The sequence below is a fragment of the Xyrauchen texanus genome, chromosome 19 (assembly GCF_025860055.1).
Source record: "Xyrauchen texanus isolate HMW12.3.18 chromosome 19, RBS_HiC_50CHRs, whole genome shotgun sequence".
Classification (NCBI taxonomy): Eukaryota; Metazoa; Chordata; class Actinopteri; order Cypriniformes; family Catostomidae; genus Xyrauchen; species Xyrauchen texanus.
In genome coordinates, this window is record NC_068294.1 from 27,112,015 (window position 1) to 27,139,939 (window position 27,925).

Consider the following 27,925-nt stretch of genomic DNA (forward strand, 5'->3'; position numbering starts at 1 on the left):
CCTGAATCTGCATAATATAGCAGCGGCAATAACTTGGACTCATATTTAACTATGTTGGTTTTAACACACAGATAAGCGTGTCTCTTCAACTTTGGGCACTTTTGACCCTGGATACCTTTTAGAAAATAAAATCTTAAACTTTAACTTTTCTCACACTCACTAGTATATTAAATTTGTACACTAATAATGTCCAGCACTGTATGTATGTAATGAGGGACAGTTTTAATTTGTGTAAACATTGATGTAAATAATTTTCATACAATGTATAGTAGCTGTTTTATGATTATTTTGATCTTTGTTTTTAGATTATAATAGCAGGTTAAAAGGTTAAATAAATATTTTTGTGATGGATGTTTTTATTATTATTTTAAGAATAAAGACTAGGTCTGAAACAAGGCTAAAATAATAGAATATATCCTCATAAAAAGAAAGTAAACTCATTCTGATGGAGGTGTCTGGAGACAACCCAGATGGCTTATAGTGATTCTTTCCATCTATAGTTTTTGCCAGCTACTTTACTTTTGCATGCAACCAAACATGCGCTTGTACCAACCACACCCTGCTTTCACAAAAACACCCACCAATCTGACTCGCTTCGCCATTGGACGACTGCCGCTGGATGGCTGGATAGGAAAAACAAAACCGTTAGTGAGTTTTTTTGCACATACATTTCTTATTTACAAAGCGTCAATGAGCAAAAGCTGGAGAATCGAAAACCCATGAACTAAGTGAAAACCCATGAACTATGGCCATAGTCAATAAGGATGACAGACTGACAAATTCTCAAAGTTTACTATGCGTCGGGTTTGCCGGAATTTTTAGCAAAACTGCAACATCGCCGCTGGAAGTCGTAAAGATTTTGAGTCAGATAGGAACATTTCACTGTAAACACGGTTTCCTGCACAGCTTTGTTTACATATATCAGAATGAGGGACTTCGAGCATTTTGGAAGGGTAATATGGTTTCCTGTCTACGGTTGTTTCCCTACAGTGTCATACATTTAGCAACGTACAAAAAGTGAGTATTTTATATATATATATATATATATATATATATATATATATATATATAATTCAATGTTTAGTAATAGGCACTTTGTAATCGAAGTTGTATACCAAATTTACATATTACACTGTGCTGTTGTTTTGTTATTTTTAAGCTGATATTAAACATTTCGATCAGATTGGATGTAAACGATGACAACAACCGGAAGTTGACGTGTTAGCTTGATAGCATTTGAAAGACGAGTGAAAAGAATTGCATTAGAAATAAATACTACATTCGAAAGTGAGGACTTATATCAATATGTTTATGAAATTACATTGATGTGCCATGTCGTTAAAATATATTTATATTCCCAAATGGTACATTAGCTTAGCATTTATTTCTGCAGCTGATGTTCACTCTTATTTCATTATTACATAACTTCATCTTCTGACCAATCATTTTGCTCAGAAATCTGCGTACCGGTCTTTGAGTGGTGTCATACTGAACCTGGGCAGACTTCAATAGGCTTGGACTTTAATCTATGAAGTCATAAAACGAGTAGTGTTTTCAAGCATATGTATTTAGTAGCGCTCACTTAGTACCGCTTATCAACAGGGGCTCTCATCTCAGCCTGTCCATAAACGAAACTATTCATCATGATACTCGTCACATGTGTTTTCACACACTTGCAGGCCTGCAGTTTAAAAAAGACTCGTACAAACTGTTCCAGTATTCCAGGAAAAACAGGGTGGCCTGTTTTGAACACAGTGATACTGATACATAATGATACTTGGAACAGAATGTGTACCTCTCTAATGCAAGCTTATGTTGTTGGTAACACTCAATAAGGTTCCATTAATTAACATAATGCATTAATTTAATGCATTAAAGTGTTAGTTCACCCAATAATAAAAAAATGCACTCATCATTTACTTCCGCTCATGCCATCCCAGATGTGTATGACTTTCTTTCTTCTGCTGAACACACAAATACTTTTAGAAGATTATCTCAGCTCTGTATGTCCATACAATGCAAGAGAATGGTGGCTAGAACTTTGAAGTTCCAAAAAGCACATAAAGGCAGCATAAATTATCCACACAACTCCATTGGTTTAATAAATAGATGTGTCCCAAATGGCACACTTTACACTTATAAAATATACTTTGCACTCAGCCATGGAGTGTATGAATTTAAGTGTAGTATTGTCCCAAATGTAACACTTAATATTTTTTTTACTACACGGAAGCATTCGCCATTTAACAGCTGACAGAAGTGATGTTTCAAGCACACATGATGTGTTGCTGCTAGCTTTAGCGCATTAACCAACCGCGTATTAATTAATTAATTCAACACTTGTATCATAAACAACGTACATATTCATACAGCTTGGGGCGATGGTAAAGGATTCAACTCACTTTTGTAAGGTGCTGTTTCCACTGCAATTTTGCTTGTTGCCAGTTGCCACATTCTCCATTATTTACATTTGTTTTGTCAGACCATCTTCACAGCTAGGTAACTTTGCCCCTTCCGCTATTTATGGCAAGCCACATGCACTGAGTGCATGAAGTGTCTAACATTCCACACTCCATTTTGAAGGTTAAAAAAGTGCATCATTCAGGTACTTATTGTATACGTCTTTTGCCGCATTTTCAATGTTAACATACTGCTTACAATATTTATGCTACAAAATGGCATGGAATAGTGCAGCAATATGCAGCTTGGGACGCACCTCATGTCTTCAGAAGCGATATGAAAGGTGAAATAGATAAATATTTAAGTCCTTTACTATGAATTCTTCTCCCTGCACAGTAGGTAGTGATATGCACGAATAATGCAAATAACCAAAAACAAAAGAAGCTTTTGCTTTTCGGACCTTCAAAGTTCTGGCCACAATTCACTTGCATTGTATGGACCTACAGAGCTGAAATGTTCTTCTAAAATTTTTAATTTGTGTTCAGCAGAATAAAGTCATACATATCTGGAGAATTTTCATTTTTTGGTGAAATATACCTTTAAATACCATGAACTAACAATGAACAATATATGTTTTACAGCCTTTATTAATCTTTGTTAATGTTTGTTCATTGTGCATTAACTAATGTTAACACACAACTTTTGATTTTAAATATGTATTACTGTATATTGAAATGAACATTAACCAAGAAAAATAAATGCTGTAAAAGTATTTTTCATTGTTAATTTATGTCTAATTTTTACAAATGGAATCTTATTGTAAGGTTTTACCATGTTGTATGTAAATAACTCAGATATATGCTTTAATATTAACACCCCAAAAGCAATGTGATCATCCTACTACAACAAAACTACTTTCTAAACGTATATTATTTTTAGTTTTAGATATTGCTTTCTTTTTCGAATCACGCTTAACCATAAGCCTTTAGATCATGAGAAACTGTTCTGTACCTTTGACTGGTGTTTTATGCATGTCACATGAACGTATAGTACACTAAATGTATTGATGTAATTATGTTCCATGTGCATTGCAAAATCATAACTATTTATTTCACTCCATCTTTGGCAGGATTGTCCACCTACACATTGACGAACTTGGTGATATCTCACAATGGAGGGCCATAGTGGCAGGTGGGCTTGCAGGGATATCTGCTGCTCTAGCAACATATCCATTGGAGGTGGTTGAAACCAGGCTAATTGCTAAGAATTGCAGACAATCAACTTACAGAGGGCTACTGCATACTTTCTCCAGCATCTACAGAAATGAAGGTCTTCAAGCTCTCTACAGGGGCTTTTCCCTCACAATATTAGGTATGTATCATCTTAGACACATCAAAGAATATTTGTAATTGAGCTCATACATTTTTTTAATACTACACAGGTTTCATCATATAAAAATTGTTCAAAGCTTAGCTCATAACACAGTTTAGTAATTGCATTACTGTGAAATAGGCGCTGTTCCCTTCTCAGTCGGCTGCTATGCGGTGTATGTCAACTTGGATAAGCTGTGGCAGGAGCGACACGTTCGCTTCACATCTTTTCAGAATTTCATCAATGGCTGTCTTGCTGCAGGAGTTGCTCAGACTCTCTCCTTCCCCTTTGAAACTGTTAAAAGGAAGATGCAGGTAAGGCGAGAACCTTTGAGACGTACTGCTGTAGTGCTATGTCTCACCACAAGGGGGCAAAATAGTACTATCACAGACCTTCTGAAATACGTACCTATGAACTGTGTCCCATGTTGTGCTACCAAACATTTATATTATGGATGGAACATTTAAAATACCAAAAATAAAATGAAAAAAAAATTATTTTTGCACGGAACAATGCAGAACTCTATTATTAAAGGGCAAAAGGCCCAGCAGCAGCTGAGAATGTAGATAGTGTCTAGTGTCCCCTATGCCAAAGATAATGGTCTAAAGTTAGCTGACGCTCACACACATATATACAACCTGGTGGTTCCTATATGTTTTGTGTTCAACAAACAGACAGAGATGAAAAAGTAGTTTTTCTCTCTTTTGCAGGTTAAATTGCATTCAGGAAAAAAAAAGACTTTTTAGTTAACTGTCTATAATCTATAGACAGTTAACGCAGCCCACAGAATAAATATCAAGAGGTTTTAGGAAATGTAGGAAAATGTGGTAGGGCAACGGATCATCCTGTATTACTGAGAAAGTTTTACATACAGCCGTTATGTTGTAGAAACTTTTATACCATCAGTCCAACATCTAATACCATCTCTTTTTTGGTGTTCTACACATTGCAAATAATCAGAATCAGAATGAGCTTTATTGCCAAGTATGCTTACACATGGGACCTGGGTAGCTCAGCAAGTAAAAACACTGACTTCCACACCTGGAGTTACAAGTTCCAATCCAGGGCATGCTGAGTGACTCCAGCCTGGCCTCATAAGCAACCAATTGGCCAGGTTGCTAGGGTGGGTAGAGTCACGTTGGGTTAACTTTCACATGGTCACTATAATGTGGTTCTCGCTGTAGGTGGAGCGCGTAGTGAGTTGTGTGTGGATGCCGGTACGTCTCCGCGGTAATGCGCTCAACAAGCCACGTTATAAGATGTGCAGATTGACGGTCTCAGATGCGGAGGCAACAGAGATTCGTTCTCCTCCACCCAGATAGAGGCGAGTCACTACGCCACCATGAGGACTTAGAGCGCATTGGGTATTGGGCATTCCAAATTGGGGAGAAAAAGGGAGAAAATCAAAAAGTATGCTTACACATACAAGGAATTTGTCTTTGTGATAGAGGCTTCCAGTGCACAAACAATAAAAAAACAAGAATAAAACAGAATAAAAATAAAAAGCTAATAGAAAATATAAGTATACATAGAAATACACAATAAGAAAATATTAAAAAAAACTATTAAATTATTTTTATAAAAAATAGATATACATACATATGTACAAATACAAATCTGTTATATACAGATAGTGCAGGGAATGTAATGGCAGAGGAAGGATATGTTAAATATATATAATATGATAAATGTAAATTGACTAAGCTGTTTGTTGCACATAATTATTACAATGCACATAATTAAATACAATGGGGCAGTTTTAACTGAGATGGATAGCCTGAGGGGAAAAAACTGAATGACTCCAATACTACAACAGTGCTGTTCAGAATGGTGAGTGGGGTCAATGTTGGGGTGTTTCTACTAAAGTCCACTATCATCTCCACTGTTTTGAGCATGTTCAGATTCAGGTTGTTTTGAATGCACCAGACAGTCAGATGTTCAACCTCCCTTCTGTATGCAGACTCATCATCATCCTGGATGAGGCCGATGACAGAAGTGTCATCTGCAAACTTCAGGAGCTTGACAGAGGAGTCCTTGGCACTGCGGTCATTTGTGTACAGGGAGAAGAGTAGAGCACATATGCTGATTGTACAGGTGCTGGAAGTGAATTTCCCCAGTCTCACTAACTGCTGCCTATCTGTCAGAAGGCTGGTGGTCCACTGATAGATGGTGGTGGGAACAGAGAGTTGGTTTAATGTAGTCCAGAGAATAGCTGGGATGATGGTGTTGAAAGCCGAACTAAAGTCCACAAAAAGTATCCTTGCATATGTCCCTGGTCTTTCCATATGTTCCAGGATATGATGCCATCTCATGTTGACTGCATCGTCCACAGACCTGTTTGCTCGATAAGCAAATTGAAGGGGATCCAGAAAGGGTCCAGTGATGTCCTTCAGGTGGGCCAACACCAGTCTCTCAAATGACTTCATGACCACTGACGTCAGAGCGATGTGTCTGTAGTCATTAAGTCCTGTGATTTTGGGTTTCATTGGGATTATGGTGGAGCGTTTTAAGCAGCAGAGCACTTCACACTGCTCCAGTGATCTGTTGAAGATCTGTGTGAAGATAGGGGCCAGCTGGTCAGCACAGGATTTTTAAGGAGTTGGTGAAACACTGTCTGGGCCCTGTGGTTTCCTTGTCTTTTTTTTCGGACGACCCGGCACACATCCTTTTAAACAGATCTTAAAGGAATAGTTCACCCAAAAATGAAAATGCTTGTTAATGAAAATTGCTGATAATTTACTCACCTCAGGCCATCCAAGATGTTTTGGTTTGTGAACGGCGCTTGGTCTGTGCAAGTTTCTTTTGTAAACAATTATACGCTTCCTGCTTCCTACACGTATCGCGTGACCTTACGTCATCCCTCTCATGAGCACACGTCACAGAGATGTACATAAGCAAACATTTGTAGTTAAAAAGTATATAAGTATTGTTTTGTTTCTAAAAATAATCAATAGTTTGGTTTCAGAAAACGGCATTTCAGTTTGTGGACTGGAGTCATGTGGATTATTTTGATGCACCCTAAAGTACATTCACTTGCATTATTTAAAGGAGGAGGCCTGAAATGAAATCCTAAATTCTTAAATTCTGTTTTGATGAAGAGAGAAACTCTGATACATCTTGGATGGCGTGAGTGTGAGTAAATTATCAGCAAATTATCATTTTTGGGTGCAGGTTGATTAGCAGGAGGGGGGAGGACGATGGTTGCAGGAGGTGTAAATGTTTGTGTGCTGTGAAGGTCAGAGTGGGTGTGGGGTGTGAGACCGGACTTTTCAAATCTACAATAAAACAAATTCAGGTCGTCAGCCAGTTGTTGATTCCCTACAGCGTTGGGGGATGGTGTCTTGTAGTTGGTAATGTCTTTCAGGACTCACCACACTATTGCAAGGTCGTTAGCTGAAATTTTGTTTTCCAGCTTCTGAGTAGCTTCTTTTAGCAACTCTAATCTCTTTTTTCAGTGTGTTTGTGGCCTGATTGTAACATATTTTATCCCACTTCTGTAAGCATCCACTTTGGCCTGACAAAGCTGCCTGAGTTTTGCTGTAAACCATGGTTTGTCACTGTTGAATGTTAAATTCCTAGTAGATATGCACAAATCCTCACAGAAACTGATATCTGTTTGAAAGCCGCGCTGATCGAGCTTTACCAGCATGCCGTCTCGCTTCTCTCTCTTGCGTCTTATTGTGTGCTTGAACAACAACACAGCTGCTCCTCTGACTAAAATGCCCAGCAAAATGTCTGAATAGTCAAAAACCGGAAAAAGATTGTCTGGTATGTGCTGCCGAATGTTCAGCAGTTCATCCCTGGTAAAAACTTTTTGGAAAAAAATGACTAAACACAGGACAAATAATCAAAAACAAGACAAAAAAATAATTGGAGAGCACCACACCGAGGCAGCCATCCGTGGCACCATCTTGTATCTTCATTAAACAACAATGTTAATCTTCTCTTGTGCAATTATTTCTTTATAATCAGGGAATATTTTTCCATTCATTAATCTAGGCCCAGAATCTTCTTCTGCCACATTGTGGAGAAGTTGATGTCCATTTTAATGGGATGATGGACTGTTTTAGACTGGTCATCAAGAACAAGGGTGTCATGGCTTTATGGAGCGGCCTTACAGCCAACATGGTGAAGGTGAGGTTATTATGTGCTTATATGATGACAGAGATTAAAATAACATCAGCAGTCAATGTTTTCTGTATAAATGGTCATACAATGTTTTCATATCCCGTATCGTATTAGCTGTGAAAGAGCTTTTCAGATACCTCTTTCTTGAATAAGCGTGTATTGCCATGAATAAAAAATGTGCATGGAGCAACTAGAACATTTAATCATCAGCAGACTTGTATTAACATGCTCTATGAGTTTCTTAAACAATCTGTCTCTGAACAGCATGCTCAAGTCACAACAATTCATTTCATGTGTTTTAAATGGGTGTTCAAACACCTTAAGGAATAAGGTAAACTATCCCTTTCAAGAAAATATTGCATCTTCACTTCCTTGTTAATAACATTATGTATTTCTTTATACTTTGCAGATTGTCCCATATTTTGGCCTGCTCTTCAGTTGCTTTGAGATGTGTAAGCAAGTCTGCCTTTATCGAAATGGCTATATTGTTTCTCCACTAAGCTACACACTTAAACCAGGGGTGGACCAAAGCATGGGCCCATATGAACTGGAAGAGTTAAAGCGCTACTTGAGAAACAGAAAATCCCATAGGGCACAAAGTATATCCATAGGTAACCGCTGGTAATGTGGTTTCCCCTAGACACTGTAACAAATGCAAGAGGAGTGAGTAGAAAAATGGTGCTCTCTGGTGTTTTGTGAGTATGTGCATTGATATGAGTGTGTGATGTTGGGGTTACTGCCTGATGCTGGAACTCATTCTGTGCATTTTTCACAGTGGTACACAGCACTGTATATTTGGTTGTTTTGATGAATATTGTACCTGTCATTGTATTTAACCTACAATCTTGCCATTTTAGGGATCCTGCATATACTGTATAATTGAAGCGCAACACATTCTTCAGTTTATCAGATAACGACTTTAAGAGAAACGAGTTTAAGGCCCCTTTAAGAGAGTATTAAAGGTGCAGTATCATTTCAATGTTATCATTTATTCCTTTTGCTTTACACTCCACTAAAATTGTGTTGTTGTTTTTTAAGAACTGTGGATATGTAAAGTCTTTATTCATTTAAATCACTTCTCATGAAATATGATGAATATCATTTCAAAAGTATAGATCAATGCCTTTTTCTAAAAAATAATTTGTCTGTCACCGGCTTTAAGCTCTTTCTGTTATTTATAAGCTCATGTTTTTAATGTCATATTTTGGTGAAATTTTAGCATTGGCATATTTGATTATCAATGACCTCTGTGTAATGTGATGTATTCTTCTAATCTGGATACTATACATGGTAACCCAGTAACAAATGCCTCTGATTGACAAAAAGACAAGATCAGTTTAGTAAAAGTACATTAGTTTGTTATTCATTCAGAGGAATATTTGTATTATTACATATAAACAATAAACTTGTCTTAGTTCTTTTTTTTGGTCAACTTATTGTTATATGTGTTATGATTTATATCCCTTTAATTATTATGGCTTATATGCCTTAGAATTGCACTGGTAGGTGACATTCATCTTTGTATTGATGCTATTGATTTTGTATTGCATTGTGTAGTCACATAATCCCAAACAGATCACTCAATTTGTCACACAATCAAAAGTCATGTGAAGGACTTTACTCTGGCACGCCAACCTTTTTCCTCTCACACACATGCCCTTTGGATATCATTTACTAGGAACAGGCTGTAAGCTAGCATGCTAAGTCACCTTGGAGAACTGCTTCTTTGCTTAAATGGACAAACAGGACAATCCTGATTCTCTTGCTATTTTGGACAGCCAATATGTCTAACCCCGTTCATAAAATATGGTTTTAAGATTTTTAAGCTTCAAACATTTGTGGTCGTGAATAATTCCTTAACTAGAAACACATAGTTTTACGTTTCGAAAACTTCTGCAATTTATGCTTTCCACCTTGAGAAGGCTTAAGGTTACCTTTCTAATTCTGAGGCAATCATCTCCGTCGTCACAAAATACGCCCCGCCCCAGGAATCTGTGACGTTTTGTCGACAGGCCAATCAAAGTTTAGAAGCGCTGGATTCGGTTCATCTCGCGAGACCAACCTATTAAAATCTCTTCTCAAACCGTTCTTTCGGCCATTTCGAATCAGCCGGCATTCCACGCTAGTCTTGCGCCTGAGCGTGATTGACCTCTTGAAGCTAAACCTCTCTTAAGAACATCCAACAATGAACGAGACCGCCATCTCTTTCGCCAAGGACTTTTTGGCTGGTGGGATAGCCGCTGCCATCTCTAAAACTGCCGTGGCCCCCATTGAGAGAGTCAAGCTGCTGCTTCAGGTAAAATATACGCAATTAATGGGGTTATATAGTCCTAGGTTTTCAAAAACGGTAGTATGTAACGTTTCGGAAAGTAAGCACAATAAAAATAGTGCGATCCTTCTACTGTGTCATTGTGCTATTGGATCGTAACAGATTTGTATGTTATTGCACGTTAAATGTACATTTTCATTAAACTACAGTATAAAGATGTAAAGAAATTGTTAACACCTGTATGCATTTAACAAACGTTAACCATTCTTTTGGTATGTGAATAACTAATGTATTTATCAGTTTTCGTTAACTGAGGTGATCGTTGCGATGGATTGTTAAAAGACTGACGAGGCCTTAAGCTCTCCGTAACCTTTAGCTACATTCCTCGAGTGAACTTCCTGTTAACTGCCTCAGCCGACATCCAGTTTGAGACTAAATGGCTAGATTTTTTCGGAGCTAATGTGTTTATTGCTTTACGATTGATAATGCAATAACGCGGTTTCTTTTGTAAATAGATGCTTGTTGTAACACGGCAAACTAGCATCCTCCACTGATTTCTCCAAGGTCGCGAGAAGGGGAGGCCTGTGATTATCTAGGCCTTTTGTGCTACAAGCTAACGCTCGTTTCCTTAGACGACGGAGTCTCATCTGTTGTTTGAGGCCACGCTGTTCTAAGAGCAAAGCTTTGTACTTATACAAAAATATCATTTTTCATGTTTTTTTATCTTGTTTTTACATGCTCTGTATGAAAATTCATGCGAATAGGCAATTGATTAATGTCGTAAAATTATTTTCCGGAAGAGCTCACGTATTTTGCGCGTTACCGGCTTTCCTTTCATACAGCGTAATCACGTGTTTGTGGTTCCTCCTCGAGGTGTTGCCTTTTTATGGTTTTGTTCTGTAATGCAATCAATTGTTTTAAACAAATGACTGCTTGTATACAGGTTATTCGTGTTGTAGTTATGGATTATGTTGAAAATATTAGAGACTGGATGATTAAATCAATTTCATTAAGATGTCTACAGTTACTTGTGTTTAATTACTTTCTACCATGTTTACAGGTGCAATATGCTAGCAAACAGATTACAGTGGATAAGCAGTACAAGGGCATTATGGACTGCGTGGTACGTATTCCCAAGGAGCAGGGTTTCCTGTCGTTCTGGAGAGGGAACTTGGCGAACGTCATCAGATACTTCCCCACCCAGGCCCTCAACTTTGCTTTCAAGGACAAGTACAAGAAGGTCTTCCTTGATGGTGTGGACAAGCGCACCCAGTTCTGGAGGTACTTCGCTGGTAACCTGGCCTCCGGTGGTGCTGCCGGTGCCACATCCCTCTGCTTCGTCTACCCTCTCGACTTCGCAAGAACCCGGCTGGCCGCTGATGTCGGCAAAGCTGGAGAAGGGAGAGAGTTCACTGGTCTGGGTAACTGCTTGGTAAAGGTCTTCAGGTCTGACGGCCTCAAAGGTCTGTACCAGGGCTTCAACGTGTCTGTGCAGGGTATCATCATTTACAGAGCTGCCTACTTTGGAATCTATGACACAGCCAAGGGTGAGTCCAAATTGCATTGATCTACTATCATCAATGTGTGTTGTCTCTGCATTCATTACATCTGTTCTCTTGTGTCTAGGTATGCTGCCAGATCCCAAGAACACCCACATTGTTGTCAGCTGGATGATTGCTCAGTCTGTGACTGCTGTTGCTGGTATTGCATCTTACCCCTTCGACACAGTCCGTCGTCGTATGATGATGCAGTCTGGACGCAAAGGAGGTCAGTCACTGCTTTCCTTTTGACATGTAAAAGTTGGCTACTTTCCGTGTGAGTTGTGAATTAAACATTTTGCTTTTTCTGTTGTAGCTGACATCATGTACACTGGCACAATTGACTGCTGGAAGAAAATTTTACGTGATGAGGGTGGCAGGGCTTTCTTCAAAGGAGCCTGGTCTAATGTTCTCCGAGGCATGGGTGGTGCCTTTGTGCTGGTCTTGTATGATGAGTTGAAAAAGGTCATTTAGACCTTTCTTGTCCACCATTCGATGTGAGATGTTTTACTGTAACATATCTTGTACATTTGGAAGGACTCTCAAATTCCGCCTTATTTATAGGGACCAACTAGTATGTCAGCACTAGTTGTACTGGAGGAAGTTCTTTTTGCTTTTTTCCTTGTCTTTTTTTTCCTCACCATACTGTCATTCCCAGAGTGAAAGAATGCCAGGTACTAATATCTACCTGTTTTCCAGCCGGTCTGTTTTTAGTCATTACACCAATAAAGACCCTCTGAATGAACCTACACCATAATTTCTTGTTATAGTTTTTTTTTTCTCCCCAGATTCACACCACCTTTATTAAACTGTACTCAAGAGCCATCTTTTTAAAGTATTTTAACGTTTAGTGAAAGGTTACAACTTAAACATTACTTTAGACTTGCTCCTGGCAGTGTTTTATTTCCAGAGATGCAACCTCATACTCAGTTGGCTCTCCAGAGTTGTGCTTGGGACTGAGCCAAGAACAGCTGTTGGGACACCCACATCCTCAAGTGTAATTCAAACCTGCAAGACGTGATCAGCTTTGGAGGCATTACGTGCATTTTGCTGTATAATAAAATCTCACCCTTTGCATTTTCTTTTCAAGTCATTTTTATGTGTATAGCGTTTTTAACAACATGCATAATTTCAACGCAACTTTACAGAAACTGTAATATCTGTGGAGTCTTAAGAGTCCTAGTGTAGTTTGATTAAATATGATTGTAAAGGTGTATCAATATACATTAAATAGTCTAAATTGTATTTAGAAACCCCAGTGAGCAAGCCGAAGGCCACTGGCAAGGAACACAACTCCATAAGATGTTAATTAATGGAGTGAAATAACCTTGGGAGAAACCAGGCTCACTGTGGGGACCAGTTCCCCTCTGGCTAACCAGCATGAATATAATGCCAATATTCGTTATTTATGTGCAGTGCAAGTCATGGTTTAAAATTAGTAAACTTAGTTTTAAGGGCCTTGTTTATACAAAGATTTTGTATGAACTGAAAGAATATCTTAGAAGGTCAGCCTGGAGTAACTGCATAAGTTCACATTGATGCAGTGTTGTTTGTTAGTTGGCTGATGAAGGCCTTTTTTGAAATTATTTGATAGACTATGTATTTCATTTAAAGCGTGTAGTCCATCATTAGACCAAGGTGATGCAGGCAGAGATCAGTGTGGTGCATCACTGTTCTAGTAAACTATCCAGTTTATACTTTTGTGTCATTCGGATGTTCCTTATTTAAATTTTTACAGGCTTTAAAGGCAGTTTCTTTGACTTGCAGCATGATGAATAATCATAGGAAACAAATGGTAGATCAAACAGCCTTAGGAATTAAACATGGTGGCGTCGCAGGTGTCCTAGTAATGTGCATGAATGAAATGCTGAGGGGTACTTTAGTCTAACAGCTGTGAGTGTAAAGGCCCTCATCTAGAGCAATCCAATATTGGAAAAGGCAGCTCTTGTGTGCCCTCGCACTAAAACCCTTTGTGACTATTTAGTAGACCTACAGTACAACCTAGATGTAATTTAGCACACCAATCCGTCCTTGCATCACCTTCAAATCAAGCATGCCTCATAAGGCCAGTTCATGAGAATGTTATAACAGGATTTTCAGCTGTGTTAAATAGTGGATGGTGGTGATATACGCTTTGTCTGATGGGTGAAATTAGTTTTTGAGGGGATATGACATATAAAGTTTTGGAAGCTAAATGTTAAGATTTAAATATTTAATTCTCATTTATTAAAATTGCATATATATATATATATGTGTGTGTGTGTGTTCGTATATATAGTATAAAGTGAGTATGCACAACTGTTTAAACACAGAAAATGATGAATAAATAATTTGGTATAACATTCGTTTGTCCTATCAGCTCTTTTATGTTACATTTACTAGGAGTGACAATGGATCGCGTAAGCGTTAACTGGATGAGCCGATTACACAACGTCTGAAAGGAAGTGACATGTCACAACTACTCATGTAGGACGTGACGTAATCATGGAAAGGCGGTTCAATCTTGCCCTGGCTGGCTGCGAGTTCTACTCACATGACCTGTAAAGGGTTGCAAACTATTTTTGTGGGTACAATCTCTAGTTGGCAGAGGCAGCGGGTTGTAATGGCACAGCAAGTGCATGTGACTGAAGTTGTTCATCTGCCAGCCAGAGTAAGATTGAACCCGTTCAGGAATCCCCTCTGATGACTGGGTCGCTGATCCTGTGTCTTATGCAAGAGGAAAGTGGCTTTAGTTCACACAAATACATCTAGACGCAAGTGTTTAGAGACGTTTTTTTTTATTTATTTTTTTAAAGGAATTTTACAGGTTAAGCTAAATCAGCAGCATTTGTGGCATAATGTTGATTACCACAAACATTAATTATGACGTTTTTTAACCCTCTTAGGGTATTGTAATTTTCAAATTTAATAAAAATGTTTTCCTTTATCCAGGACAGGACTGGACTGGGAAGAGAAATCCGCCTGGGATTTTACATGCAACTGGCCCAAAAGTCCATATCGCGGCGCCGTTTTGTTGTCCGTGAATGCGACGGCTCATTTGTGCTTATCGCGGCCCATTTGGTACGTTCGCGGATGAACCACCGTCTCGGTTCTCCTGCTGGCCAGTCCGCCCAAGTGCGTTGGCCCACCGGGAAAATGCCCGGTATGCCAGATTGCCTGTCAAGCCCTGCCTTTATCTGAGCAGTACAAGACTTGTTGACTTTTCCTCCATTTGCCATCTGAAGATAATAATAATAATAAACAGGGCTTGATTTGATAAGTAGTGGTCCTTAAAAAAAAAGAAGAAAAAGCAACATCTTTGGTACGTGGTCAAAACTGACCGACCATTGAGAATTTATTGGAAAGACCAAAAAAAAAAAACAGCCTTTAAAAAAAAATACAAAATCTGTCAAATTCAATCAGTAACTCAGCCACAATGCCGAAAATAGGACTACAGACAGAAACGACAGAGTGGGACTCTAAAACATCCTCAGTGCTAAACACACACACACATACATGCTCTTAATTGAATTTTCAGAATTTTGCAGTTCATTTCAGTTTCTTGACGTTAATTTTCTTGACAGTACTATGCATTTATGTTGAGTAAAATCAATTTAAGAGTCACTTCATGCCATTTCAATTTAAGTACATTTATCATTAAACATGTTTGTTTTAAATGTTACTTTGACATTTTTGTATAAAATAAGTTATTGGAAGAAAAATGCTTATTCTGTGTCTTCTCTTTTTAACACAAACAGACACTACAATTTAAAAATACGAAACTTGACAAATAATACTTGAATAATATCAATATAATGCATATATTGTGGTAAAATATAAAATTAGGTCACAATAAGCCATCAGACTTCACAGCTGTTACTGGCATGACATGGTTTTCAAGTCAAGTTGTTTAGATTTTATAAAAAATTTTATTGCAATTTTAGCAACAGAAAATACGATAACAAACAATCTTTCAGACAGCCAACAAGTTAACAAGAGACATTGTATAAAAAGTATAACTATTGAAAAATATGTTCTAAGAAATGGAAAGAAAAAAAATGAAAAAAGTGAGGGGGAGGGCACAAAAAGAATAAAAACATATTATGAAATAATATTAAACATGGTACAAATTCTAGATGTTTTTATGGGTTTCTTATTAACAGACACAGAGATTGTTTGAAATAAAACTTAAATTCTTGTTTGAAGATGTTAAAGCAGGGTTTACTTTTTGAATATTTACATTTATGAATGTAAAACTTTCCAATAATAAAAGAAGGTTTATACAAAACCTGGCTTTGATTAGATTCTTGTCATTAATATAAAACCCTAAAAGAATGTGTCTATAAGATAAGGAAAAAATCACAAAACACTTTTTGGACAAGGCATTAACGTTACTCCAGAAAGACTGAGCAAAAGGACACTCCCAAAACAAATGGCTTACAGTTTCAGAAGAAACTTCACAAAAAGTGCAGGATGTATCAATGTAACTTTTAAATTTCTGCAAAAAATGCTTGACATGATAAACTCTGTAAATAATGTTATAAGATCTTTGACTTAATTTGTTAGGAACAATTTCTGAGGGAGTGACCAAAGGTCCATTTAATATAGTAATCAAAAACGTTGTTCCAATAAGAGATAATGGATAGAAATGTGGTAACAAGGTTCAAAAATAAAGACCTGATTTTGTAATTGGATTTATGAACAGAGAAACAAACAGAACCAACCACAGTAGATTCAGGGCTGGGGGGGACAAACAGAAATCAATGAGCCACTATTATTGTTTCTAAAAAGCATACACATTTCCAAAGAGATGGCCTTGAAAACTAGATTAAATTCTTTCCTAGATACTGGAATTTCGTATCTCGATATAAAATCAGAGTAGTTGAATAAATGACCATCCTTATCAAACAGATGGTTCACTAACATCACTCCATTACTGAACCAGTTTTCAAGAAACAATGATTTCCTCTTTTGTATAATATTACAATTATTCCAAATAAAATAAAATGTGCTTGTAAATAAGCCCCCAAGCCAAAAGCATTTGCTGTTTAGATTTTGTTCACCAGATGGAAGAATTATGTCTCCAATTTATAAATCCCTGGTAAAAGAAGTTTAGTCTCCGTATGCCACCCAGCGGTGAAGATGGTTCAGTACTGATGCTTGTGTAGGGAATTTAATCATTACAAATGCAATGAAGTTCCACTGTGAGAAAGAGGTGTGCTTGAAATTTACTTTCGCGTGACGCCTGTTTTTATTGGAGTAAAATTGTAATACACATAAAAGTACATTGGCTTGGTCTAAGCAGACCATAAAACGAATAAGCAAATGCTCAAGGGAGGGCAAATTCGACGCACCAATCACCATACGATTGCAGGTTCCCTTTTAAACCCTTAAAACGTATTTTCCGGTTCTGTACGCAATGCGTCTCCATCGGAATGAAACAGTACAGAGGGACACGGGCTTTGCTTTGAAATGAACGAACGAATGAATGAAGAACTCTAATTCGAAGGAATCTCTTTATGAAACTGGGTCTTTTTAAACATGTACACCTGGCGGTGCTTCATCGCCATGATCTTTGTGCTGGTTTGGTACTTTTCAGAGTTTGGACAATTATGGACACAGGCTTTCTTTGCTTTTTTATGCTTTTTCAGTTTTCCTTTCAAAAAGCAAGACCGTGAAACAAGCACTCAGACGGATCATATAATTGAGGAAACCTCACGACAGGTAACAAGTTATTTCCTTCGTTGAATCAATTATCGCAAAACGAACATTTCCTTGTTTAAAACTATTGTCACTACTGTGCAGGAAATGTAGGAAACATACTGTCGTGAAACAACTATGGCGACAAGTCGGTAATCTAAAATAGTTATTATAAAAATTAAAATGAACCTTACCGAAAGAACATTACGAATATTGCTGCTAAACATTTATTACTATTATTTTGATATAACTATGACCCTCCTGAACACGAAAGTAAAATGCTATTTAAAAACGAGACAAGCATGAAGCTGTTGGTTATTGTAAAATTAGATGCAACAAAATAAAATAAAAAATCAGCCAGAACTGTGGCAAAAACATGATCACTACTGTTTATTGGACTATTGAAATCCATGATTGAGGCTGACGGTTTTTAATTAAAGTTTCAGTTTTAGCAGTTTCAGTACAATTCACAGTCCTCTGCTTTTTTCCTGTTCCTTAGTTCTATATGTAGGGTCTTCCAGAAAACAACCCGCTGCCCTCATTTCTGTGTTCATGTGCACTGATCAGTGAAATTACTGTAGTTTAATCCTTTGCACATTTAATCCTCCTGTTTCAGACAAAGAAGGGTCATCATGTTGGTGATGAGCTTGATGCAACCAGAATAGGACAAATTGTGCCTCAGACAAAGCAATATCCAAATGTACAGAGGTCAATCCTGCAGGGTAAATATTTTTTTTGTTCATAAGATTCACCCCATTTTTCTTGTAAAGCATATCTGGAAATAACAACTGAAGAAACTGTCTTTGAACCTGTGGTACAGTTTGAAATTTGTTTTAAACTGGACATAAAAATGAAGCTGAAGTTCAGTAAACAAACAAACAACAACATGAACACTCAAATAGGTTTGTGTGGCACAATTCTCTCATGAAATGTCACTTTATACAAAGTTAATTTTCTCATCAGTTCAGTTTATGGGGCATTACATATTCTTTGGATATCGTTGCAGTTGTGCATTATTTAATTTATGTTTTTTCCATGTCTTTTGTAGTGTTTAAATGTGCCTATGCTCAACTGGTCCAGCCCTGGTACACTGTCCCAGAACTTGGCGACAGTCAGCCCTTACATCGGGAACTGCAGAGGGAGTTCATCATAATTGTGGAGAAAATCATTTGCAAGGCCAAGGACTTTGATCTCTCTACTGCTAGTGTGGGTTGCATTCGTATCTTCACAAAGCACCTTCACAGTGCGAAGCAGTCAGATGGGTGAGCATATGCTTGTTGTCTTCGTTTTAAGAATTTCCTTACTTTTCTATCTGATGCTATTTAAATTTTTATGTACAACACAAGTAGAACTGGTTCTTATGAATCTTGAGTTCATGCATGGAGAATTTACAGAGCTAAGAATTCTGACAAACTTCATGGAAAAGCAAAAATCTAGTCAGGCACTTATAATGGAAGTGAATGGATGCCACCTTTTGAACATTAAAATACTAACTTTAAGTATAGCCACAAGACGTAAACGATGTGTTAACATGATTTTCGTGTGATAAAATCGCTTTCCTTTTCTGTGTAAAGTTATAGCCAATTTTACAACTTCATTGCCGTGATGCTGTAATGTTAACAAACCTTAAAAAACGGTGATTTACACAAGTTTTAACAGAACAATGAATGAGTGCTTTAATAAAAATATAATCTTCACATTTCTAAATTTTAACCCTCCAAAAATTGGCCCCATTCACTTCCATTGTAAGTGCCCCACTGTAACCTAAATTTTTCCATTTTTATAAAATTATTATTTTTTTTTAAAGAAAAGGATGGATGTATCGAAGTAATATTTTGCGGTAATCAGCATTATTCCACAAATGCTGTCAATTGAGTTTAACTTGTATTGAACCAGCAATATTCTTTTAACCTTATTGGAATTACCCACAATTGACAATTCCAAGAATTTACCCTTTTTTCACATATTTGGGTTTGAAATGTGAACGTAAACTTCAAGGGCGTAAACCTCTAGAGTAACACTTAATATAACACTTAGAATAATGTTATAAATTTACACTAAAGGTTACTATAGGTTTATGCCTCTAAATAAGGCGAAAATGGGTCCTTGCATGCTGTGAAAAGAGATCATGCTGCTAGTGAAATGCTGTCATTTGAATACATTATGCATGCTGACCTGTTTGTATTTCTTGTTTTACCTGTTTCAGTTTCCCAGTATTTAGCTCAAGGTCTGAGGAAATGGCAGTGCTCAGAACCTTCTCTGAGGCTCTGGTGCGAAACTTTTTCCCTGAGTACCTCTGGGAACCAAAACTCTACCAGTGTGTCCTAACTGAGATTCTGGCTACAAAAGGTTGGTCCTGCTGACCTTTTGTTCTGAATTCTTTCTAATGATCAGAACATTCCACATAATGCTATCTGGCACCTCCATTTGTAATGTTCACTGTTAAGTATAGGATAGTATCTATGAAACACACTGTCACAGATCTTTTTGTTGCTCTCGAGGATTGTCTTGCATGTCTTCACTGCTTGTAAAGACTTGTTTATCCACATTCTTTTAGTGACTGGACTTGAATCGTAAGGGTATCAATATAATCCCAACCTTTCACTTATTTTCTCAATGTTTCTGACAATAAATAATCAATTTCTTTTCAGTCACTTCATGTTATTTCAATGTAAGTACATTTATCATTAAACATGCTTGTTTTGAAATGATTTATTCTTAATTTTAACTAATCACCTATATCAATTAGCATGAGTTTCTTGTATATCAATTGTTAACTGTTGGTGCCATTGCCTTTCCTATAACTCTTTACTGTTGTTTTCTGTCATGTTTCACTATAGATCATGTCATGAGGGGTTGTGTATTTATCCAAATGCTGCTATAATGGATATTTTATACTTAAAAGGGATAGTTCACCCAAAAAAGAAAATTCCCTCAACATTTACTCACCCTCATGCTATCCCAGATGTGTACTATCCCAGACTTACTTACTTTCTGCAGAACACAATGATGTTTAGAAGAATATATACGCTCTGTTGGACCTTACAATGCAAGTGAATGGTGACCAGACTTTTGAAGCTCCAAAACTCCCATAAAGGCCACATAAAAGTAATCTTTAAGGCTCCACTGGTTTAATGTGTGTGTATATATATATATATATATATATATATATATATATATATATATATATATATATATTACTATAAATCCCTACTTTCACTTTCAAAATGTGAAAGTTGAGATTTATAGTAAAAAAGGAATTCAATATTAATCTCTTTGTCAACCACACCTATCACATCGCTTGTGAAGACATATATTTAACCAGTAGAGTCTTATGAATTACTTTAATGTGGCCTTTATGTGAGTTTTGGAGTTTCAAGGGTCTGGTCACCATTCACTTGCATTGTGAGGACCAACAAAGCTGAGATATTCTTAAAACAATTAGTTTGTGTTCTGCAGAAGAAAGTCGTACACATATGGGATGGCATGAGGGTGAGTAAATGATGAGAGAATCTTCATTTTTGGGTGAACCATAGCTTTTAAAAAGTGTTATTGTTCAATTGTGTATATCTTCTAATAATACACTAAATTCTTGATCACTCCTGGTTCCATCTCTAGCACTGGATGTGCTTGTGACATGCCTCTGTAATCCAGACAACCTGAATCAGATGGTGGTTTTGCAGTTGGATAGAGTAACCCCCAAAAACTCGATTGGAGACTTGGTAAACTCTGACAGGGAAGGTACACCATCCTGCATAGGAAGTGACCAGGCAGAAGTGTAAGTCATCTCAACACAAAGTATTTAGTCAAAAATATTTATCAGATTAAATCTCATTTGGGAATCTCTTTCTTGTTTCAAATTTGTCGCTGATTGAAATTCCTCAGAATAATGGATACAGAGGATGGTAGATCTGAAGAAACCAGAGGAAAAAAGAAGGGTACTGTACTCTTTCATCTCCGTTATTTGATTTATAAGTAGTATGTTGACATAGTGTAATTTATTATAATACTGAATTTATTGAATGTATCTGTACTTTAATACATTAGTTACTTTTAAGAGGTTAAAATGTTTGTCATTTTATTACTTTTGTTTATTGTTTCAAAGCAGGCACTAGGATTAAAGAAAGATTTTCTAAATTCGTTGATAAGGTAAAGTTAAAGAAAACCAAAAAGAAACTCAAGAAGGAGCAAGAGCCTTTACAGAGGGCTTTATCAGCACGTAGATCTGCTGTTATTGAGGATGATGATGATGAAGCAAGCAGCAGAGACGGCTCCATCAAAAGCCACATGGACTCTGATAATGTGAGGAAAAACTGCTGCAAATGTGTGTAATTGTAATTGCATCTTATTTTCAAGCTGTTATTTGTGCAAATAAGTCTATCTGTACATTCTACTTAAAGGACAGTGATCTGGATGTTTACTTAACAAGTCTCCAAGAGAACATGATGGAATTTAAGCTTTCCTATGAGATGTGGCGAGTGGGGAAGTGGGCAGTCCGTGTTACTAATGTGAGACATAATCTAAATAAATGAAAGTTAACAAATTTCAATTGGCTGAGTTTTATTTTGAGTAATTAAAAACAAACATTATCTTAGGTTGAAAAGGAGAATGAAGAGTTGTGTTTCACCATTCACCTGGAGGAGAGAAATAATTTGGAGAATCTCCACTGGGATGTGAAAAAGACCCAGTCAGATATACTTCATTTTCATAGTCTCTGGCAGGTGAGAGAAGAAATGGTAAGGAATGTCCATAACAAAATTTGGTTCATATGTTTCTTTCTTCCCCCGCCCCCAAAGGTTAAAACTCTTTCTTATCTTAGCATTAATATGCAGAGTCAACTATAAGTGAGCCATAAGTTGCTTTCAAAAACTTAGATATTGTGGCACTATCAAAACATTTCTTTGTTTGTTTGAGCAGCCCATCTCTCCTGACATGGCAATATTGGCTTAATCAACAGTCTAAGTTTGGGGAATGGCTGTTGGGGCTATTCCGTTTGGTGACGCTATTGGCGCCTCAATAACACTGTTCAGCTTAATTGATATTTTCTTTAATTTATAATTGTCATAGGCTGACATTTTGAAGCCTTTCCTCTTTTTTTTGTTTTAAGGATACATCAACGTTACCCTCTATATCTGCAATAGTAGAGAAACCGAAGAGGGAACTTGATGACACATATAAAAATGAAGTTAGATCAGCCTTGGAACACTTTTTACAAGTAAGTTGTCGCACACTATAAATAATGAAAGAGGGAATTGCCAGTATAAATAAATCATGGATTTCTCTTCAGGAGCTGGTTTCTGATGCACAGCTTGGTCATACTCAGCCTGTATTCCAGTTCCTCTGCCCCCTTGCAAGATTACTGAGTGAAGAGGAAGATGAGGGAGGTGTGTGGGGACTTCTCAGTGGACTAGCATGCTTCCTAACTCCTGGCCACGATGAGGAAGAGGTAAATACAATTTTTAATAATTTAGACTAGCTTGAAGTGAAAGAACTATATTTGATGCAATATAATGATGTTGAAAAAATATCAATGTCAAATATATATAAAAAAAAATATATCCCTCTTTAGTGGCATGTGTCTGAAATTGCCTTTTATATACATTACTGTGAAAAAAATTATTTAGATGTTCCACAAAAATATTTGACTTCAGGCGGTCATTCTATATATTCTGCTTTAGTGTGCCCATAAGAAATATCTGTTTTAGGTTTCCAAACATTCCTTTTACAAATAGAATAGAATAGGAGTCTCACAACAGATGCCTCACCTCAATATCATCAGTTCAGCCTGGGATTATATGAAGAGACTGAAGCAATTGAGATATATAGAACTGTGGCAAGTTCTCCAAGATGCTTGGAACATCCTTGAAAAATTGTGCACAAGTGTATCTAGGAGAATAACGTTGTTCAGGCTGTAGTCCACAGAAGAGAATTAGCATTTCGAATCGAGCCATGGGTTCCCTCAGGATTTTCCTATGGGTTTTTATAATGGCCATTTTGAATTTATGAGACAAGTCTGTGGTAAACATTACTTTTGGATACTTGTATGTTTTTTCTACAACATATATTACACACAGTCAAACCTCAAATGTGAATTTGGAAGGGTTTTTAAAAAGTGTGTTGTTAACGGGTTGCTAGATAAGGACCATTAGTTTTCCATTTCATCAGGCATGTTCACTTGCATGCTTGTGGTATATGTAGTCCTTATCTAGCAACTCGTTAGCAACACATTTTGTTTTAAAGTGGTCATGATGACATGAGGAATCACATTATCTTGATCTATTGACACAAGAGGTCATTGTACTATAAAAACATACTGTAAGATTCAGAACTGAAAACATCCTCCTTTATAGAAAAGAGCATTTATTTAAACCAAGCTGCAAAAACGGTTTGTTTGCATTTGTGGAATTTGTGACGTCACAAGGACCAAATACATCTGCATATGACTTCCTTTTCAGCAAGACATTCTCGCATATTTTTCATGACTGCACACTTGGTCCCACTCTCTGTTGCTCAGTCAGTGACTCATGTGAAGTAGAAAGTGGAGGCCTGTCATGGGAGCTTCATCCAAAGGGGACTTATTACAGGACACCTTCATGTGCCAATCTGGATATAAATCTTTTTCTACGTAAACATGCACTAGATGAACAGCTTTGACTGTTATCATTCATCTTGCACAGCTTTAAAAAGATGCAATGTTAAGCAATAATCTATTTTAGTTTCTTTCAGCTGCGCTGTCTTGCTGTTGTGCTGTTTTGAAGGTGTCCTGGACCATTTTTGCACCCATCTGTGCTATTATGTTTAATTGTAGGTCTTTTGTAAACATGCACTCAATAGACATTTTTGATGCATTTCTGGTGATGTTCGCTACATTTTAAGAATAGTACAATCACAATTTTAAAACATGCGTCTCTGGGGCTTGGGTAGCTTGGCAAGTAAAGATGCTGACTACCACCCCTGGAGTCGCAAGTTCAAATCCAGGGCATGCTGAGTGACTCCAGCCAGGCCTCCTAAGCAACCAAATTCGCCCAGTTGCTAGGGAAGGTACAGTCATATGAGGAAACCTCCTTGTGGTCACTATAATGTGGTTCGCTCTCAGTGGGGTGACTTGGAGCGCATTGAGATCTGGGCATTCCAAATTGGGGAGAAAAAAAGTCTCATTCTGCTGCTGCCACTGACTGGGAGAAACCCAAGATGTGGAGACCAGCATATCTGCTCTGGCCTGTTGAAGCACCCAACATTATTGTGGTTTGTATTATGTTTGTGTAATCAGAAGATTTCTGCTTGGCTTGCTTGTGAAAACAGTCACCATATGATTCAGGCTTTGCAAAGGAACTGTCATTGAAAGATGGGGCAGTTAAAATTGGACTATTGGATAAAAATGCATATAAAATTTTTTATTTACTAATGTTTTTTTAAAGGTCATGACTGTTTGATCATTTATGCTGCACTAGAGTGAACAGTTTGATACATTCAGAACAGTTTGATACATTCAGATGAAATGTGTTAGGTGTACATTATATTTTAACAATGAAATGTAGTTTTACAATGTTGTTGTGTGGAGTTTGTTCATTTTCTTCGGATTGTATTTCAAATATGCCTGTATTTTGAAGAGCTGCATGATGTTAGCCAATCACAACTGTGGGCGTTTATGTTGACCTCTTTAAGGGCCAGACAGCTTAAAACCAAGCGTTTCAGACAGAGGGCCAGATACAGGGTGAACAATTATCATATATGACTAAATTATGACACTTTGGTACAAAAAAAACTTATAATACTAACATTATAAGTGGACCTCATGGAAGATAATACAATTATAAAAACTTTGTGTCATGACCTCTGTAAAACCCAGTGGCTTCAAAATTCACATTTAAGGTATGACGGTGTTTAATTCATGTTGTTGAACAAAATGTCCAAATATCTGTGTTTACCTCAGACCCTATTTTACTTACAAATAAAAAAAAAAATCCCATCATAAAAACCCATGAGCAAATCCCAAGGAAACCTATGCCGAATTAGCCTTCTGCGTTAGCCTACAAATTGACACCATGGCTAAACTGCACTATTGGTGCAGTTTTAAATGTAAAAAGTGTTAACACCAAATATTGATTTATTGGTTTACTGCACTTTGAATTAAGTTAATTGATAACTATTCATGGCATTATTTTTGGAAACATCATCACTGTACAACATTCTTCACAACTGCCTCAAACTTTTTCACATTAATGTGTTTGGATTGTTATACATGGAGTAGTATTTTATATCTTGTCCAAATAGTGCTAAAGTTTGTAAATTAACGATATTGCTCAGAATGTATTTAATCTAAATTCACTTTTATAGAGAATACTGCCACCCTATGATGATTTGAGGAACCTAATTATTAAGAATCCAGTGTAAGCTACATTTGGGCTGTTTCAAGAATTGGAAATGTTTGTTGTTTTGACTCGATCATGCATGCAGTTAAAATGTATTTGTCATAGCTGTTGTAACAAAAGGTATGAGTTACAAAGTCTTTCTATTTATTTTCCCAGACTCCTAACCCCAAACTGGAGGAAAAACTTGAAGCAGGATCCACAGTCCATCACGGTGCACAACCAGCCTGCTTTGACACAGATGAAGAGCCAGATTCTGGCATTGTGGAAGAGCCGACGGCCACAAACTTGAGATTTTGTACCCCCCATGAAGAGACTGAACCCCTCAGAATCGAAGAACCTCACATGGAAGATAATAATGAAATCTCTAATGAACCTGAAATTATTTCAGATGGACAGGAGAGTATTGTTGAGAGTTTGGACGTTTTTAATAGGTCAAAATTACTCATTCCTACAATACACTTTAATGAAGGCTTGAGCTTGGTCATGAGCAATAATGAGGGCTTAGATTTTGAAATGGTTGACCGGGGTAAAAGCCTCCAGTCTGGTGGCAAAACAAACAGAAAGGAAAAGTTAACTCACAAAAAGTCAAATGGATCACAAGGGAAGTTGAAAGGAAAAGAGAAAACGGGTCAACTCAAAGAAGACGCAACAAATCAGCCACCGGTACAGAAAAAGGAATCCAACCAGACCAACTGGGAGCAACTTGAGGCCACCAAAGCCATATTTGATTTATTAAAGGAAATAACTGGTATGATGTGACTCCCTGATTTTCTCTTTTGATCAAAAAGTAGTTGTAAGAATTTCTGAACACCGCTAATAAAAATACTTGATTTTCTTTGACCTCTTCAGGCAACTCCGTCTTAATTAATATTGTTGACACCATTCTAAAACCTGTTATGCCTTTGGTAAAGAAGTAAGTATTAATGCTTTTTGTATCTCATATCTCTGTTCAAACACTAAGGGTGAACTATATGTACCTGTAGATGTGAAGATTAACATATGCATTTTCCCCATGCAGGAAAGTAAACAACTTTTTAAAAAGGATGAATCCCACTGAAGCTCAGATCGCATCCTCTATTGACAATCTCAGGGAAATGATGTGGCCAGATGGAGACGTGCCTGTTCGGCCACCATGTGACAGTGAGAAGAAACATGAGACCAAAGAAAGGGCTTTGCAGCTCATAAATTCAAAATGTATGTACAATATGATATTTAAATGTGTACAGTTTTATGTATTGTTAACATACAGGGATGTAACAATCGTTTTAACGGGGCATGTCTATTCCCCAATTATTTATTTTTCCTGTGAAAATAAACAATATCTATGCCTTGATGTGTCCCTCTCACTTTACAAATACTTCCTTCACCCCTGCTAATATCCTGTTATTTTGTGTTGGTTTTAGATTCAAACTCACTAATCCTCAAGAAGACTGATGTGGAAACTGTGTTTAAGATCTTTCAGGACCCGGAGGAGAACAAGAAACTTGTTTATGTGAGAACTAAAATAATTAATCTTATGCAGTTTGAATCCATTCTGAAAAGTATTCAAATGTTTTCCAACTTCACATTAATATTTTTTTGTGTGTTCTCAGATGCTGCTCTCTTATGTCTTAAGGGAGTTTCTGCCTGGAGAGCCTGCCTTCACTACAATAGATAACCTAACTGTGAAGGATTTTGTTTCATAATAGGAAATCATCTTTTTAAGAATCTTATTTTAAATTAAGATTAAATTATTTAATATATTTTTATTCATATTCTTCAAAGATGCATTCTGATATAAGTGAGGATTTCACTTCCCTAAGCAGCATGAAAACTCAAATGTTTATTTATATTTACATTTACCGAAATTGATAACCCTTGTTACTTAAGCATTTTATGTTCCATGTCAACAATATGCCACAATAACTCTGGTTTGATTTTAAAATTCTCTTTAAAAAATGACCACTGTATTTGTAATTTCACTCTTTGTTTTGTATCTTAAAATTGTACACTTTGCAACACAAACAGTAATTACTCCGGATCAAGAAGACAAAATCATCATGACATTGACCACGACTATTTTCTATGAGACTTCTTAATAACCAATAGAAGGTCTAAATTGAATGTATTGTAAGAATTACATTGCTAATAAATATATTTTTACTTGTACATACGATTCATTTGATTTA

At 36.9% G+C, this 27,925-nt stretch overlaps 3 protein-coding genes across 4 annotated transcripts; all 3 read left to right on the plus strand.

The window, feature by feature from the left end:
• The first annotated feature begins 667 nt into the window (after nt 1-667).
• LOC127659654 (solute carrier family 25 member 43) lies at nt 668-9,401 on the plus strand. The gene is made up of 5 exons (XM_052149572.1): nt 668-1,017; nt 3,530-3,771; nt 3,913-4,085; nt 7,771-7,905; nt 8,309-9,401. The coding sequence occupies exons 1-5, from the start codon at nt 746-748 to the stop codon at nt 8,522-8,524; spliced, it is 1,038 nt and encodes a 345-aa protein (XP_052005532.1). The 5' UTR covers nt 668-745; the 3' UTR covers nt 8,525-9,401.
• Nucleotides 9,402-9,975: 574 nt separating this feature from the next.
• On the plus strand, nt 9,976-12,463 carry LOC127659655 (ADP/ATP translocase 3). Its single transcript, XM_052149573.1, has 4 exons — nt 9,976-10,195; nt 11,229-11,715; nt 11,795-11,935; nt 12,023-12,463. Exons 1-4 carry the CDS (start codon nt 10,085-10,087, stop codon nt 12,178-12,180), a joined length of 897 nt encoding a protein of 298 aa, XP_052005533.1. The 5' UTR covers nt 9,976-10,084; the 3' UTR covers nt 12,181-12,463.
• A 4,568-nt stretch (nt 12,464-17,031) lies between these two features.
• On the plus strand, nt 17,032-27,865 carry LOC127659648 (uncharacterized). 2 transcript variants are annotated; one of them, XM_052149559.1, is made up of 16 exons: nt 17,032-17,409; nt 18,002-18,107; nt 18,434-18,647; nt 19,592-19,734; nt 21,004-21,163; nt 21,271-21,323; nt 21,494-21,687; nt 21,786-21,893; nt 21,981-22,121; nt 22,493-22,600; nt 22,673-22,831; nt 25,914-26,505; nt 26,607-26,670; nt 26,776-26,951; nt 27,161-27,249; nt 27,350-27,865. In XM_052149559.1, the coding sequence occupies exons 1-16, from the start codon at nt 17,227-17,229 to the stop codon at nt 27,440-27,442; spliced, it is 2,583 nt and encodes an 860-aa protein (XP_052005519.1). In that variant the 5' UTR covers nt 17,032-17,226; the 3' UTR covers nt 27,443-27,865. The 2 variants fall into 2 exon arrangements, with proteins under 2 accessions (XP_052005519.1, XP_052005521.1); XM_052149561.1 differs by having other exon boundaries at nt 21,981-22,106.
• The last annotated feature ends 60 nt before the right edge of the window (nt 27,866-27,925 follow it).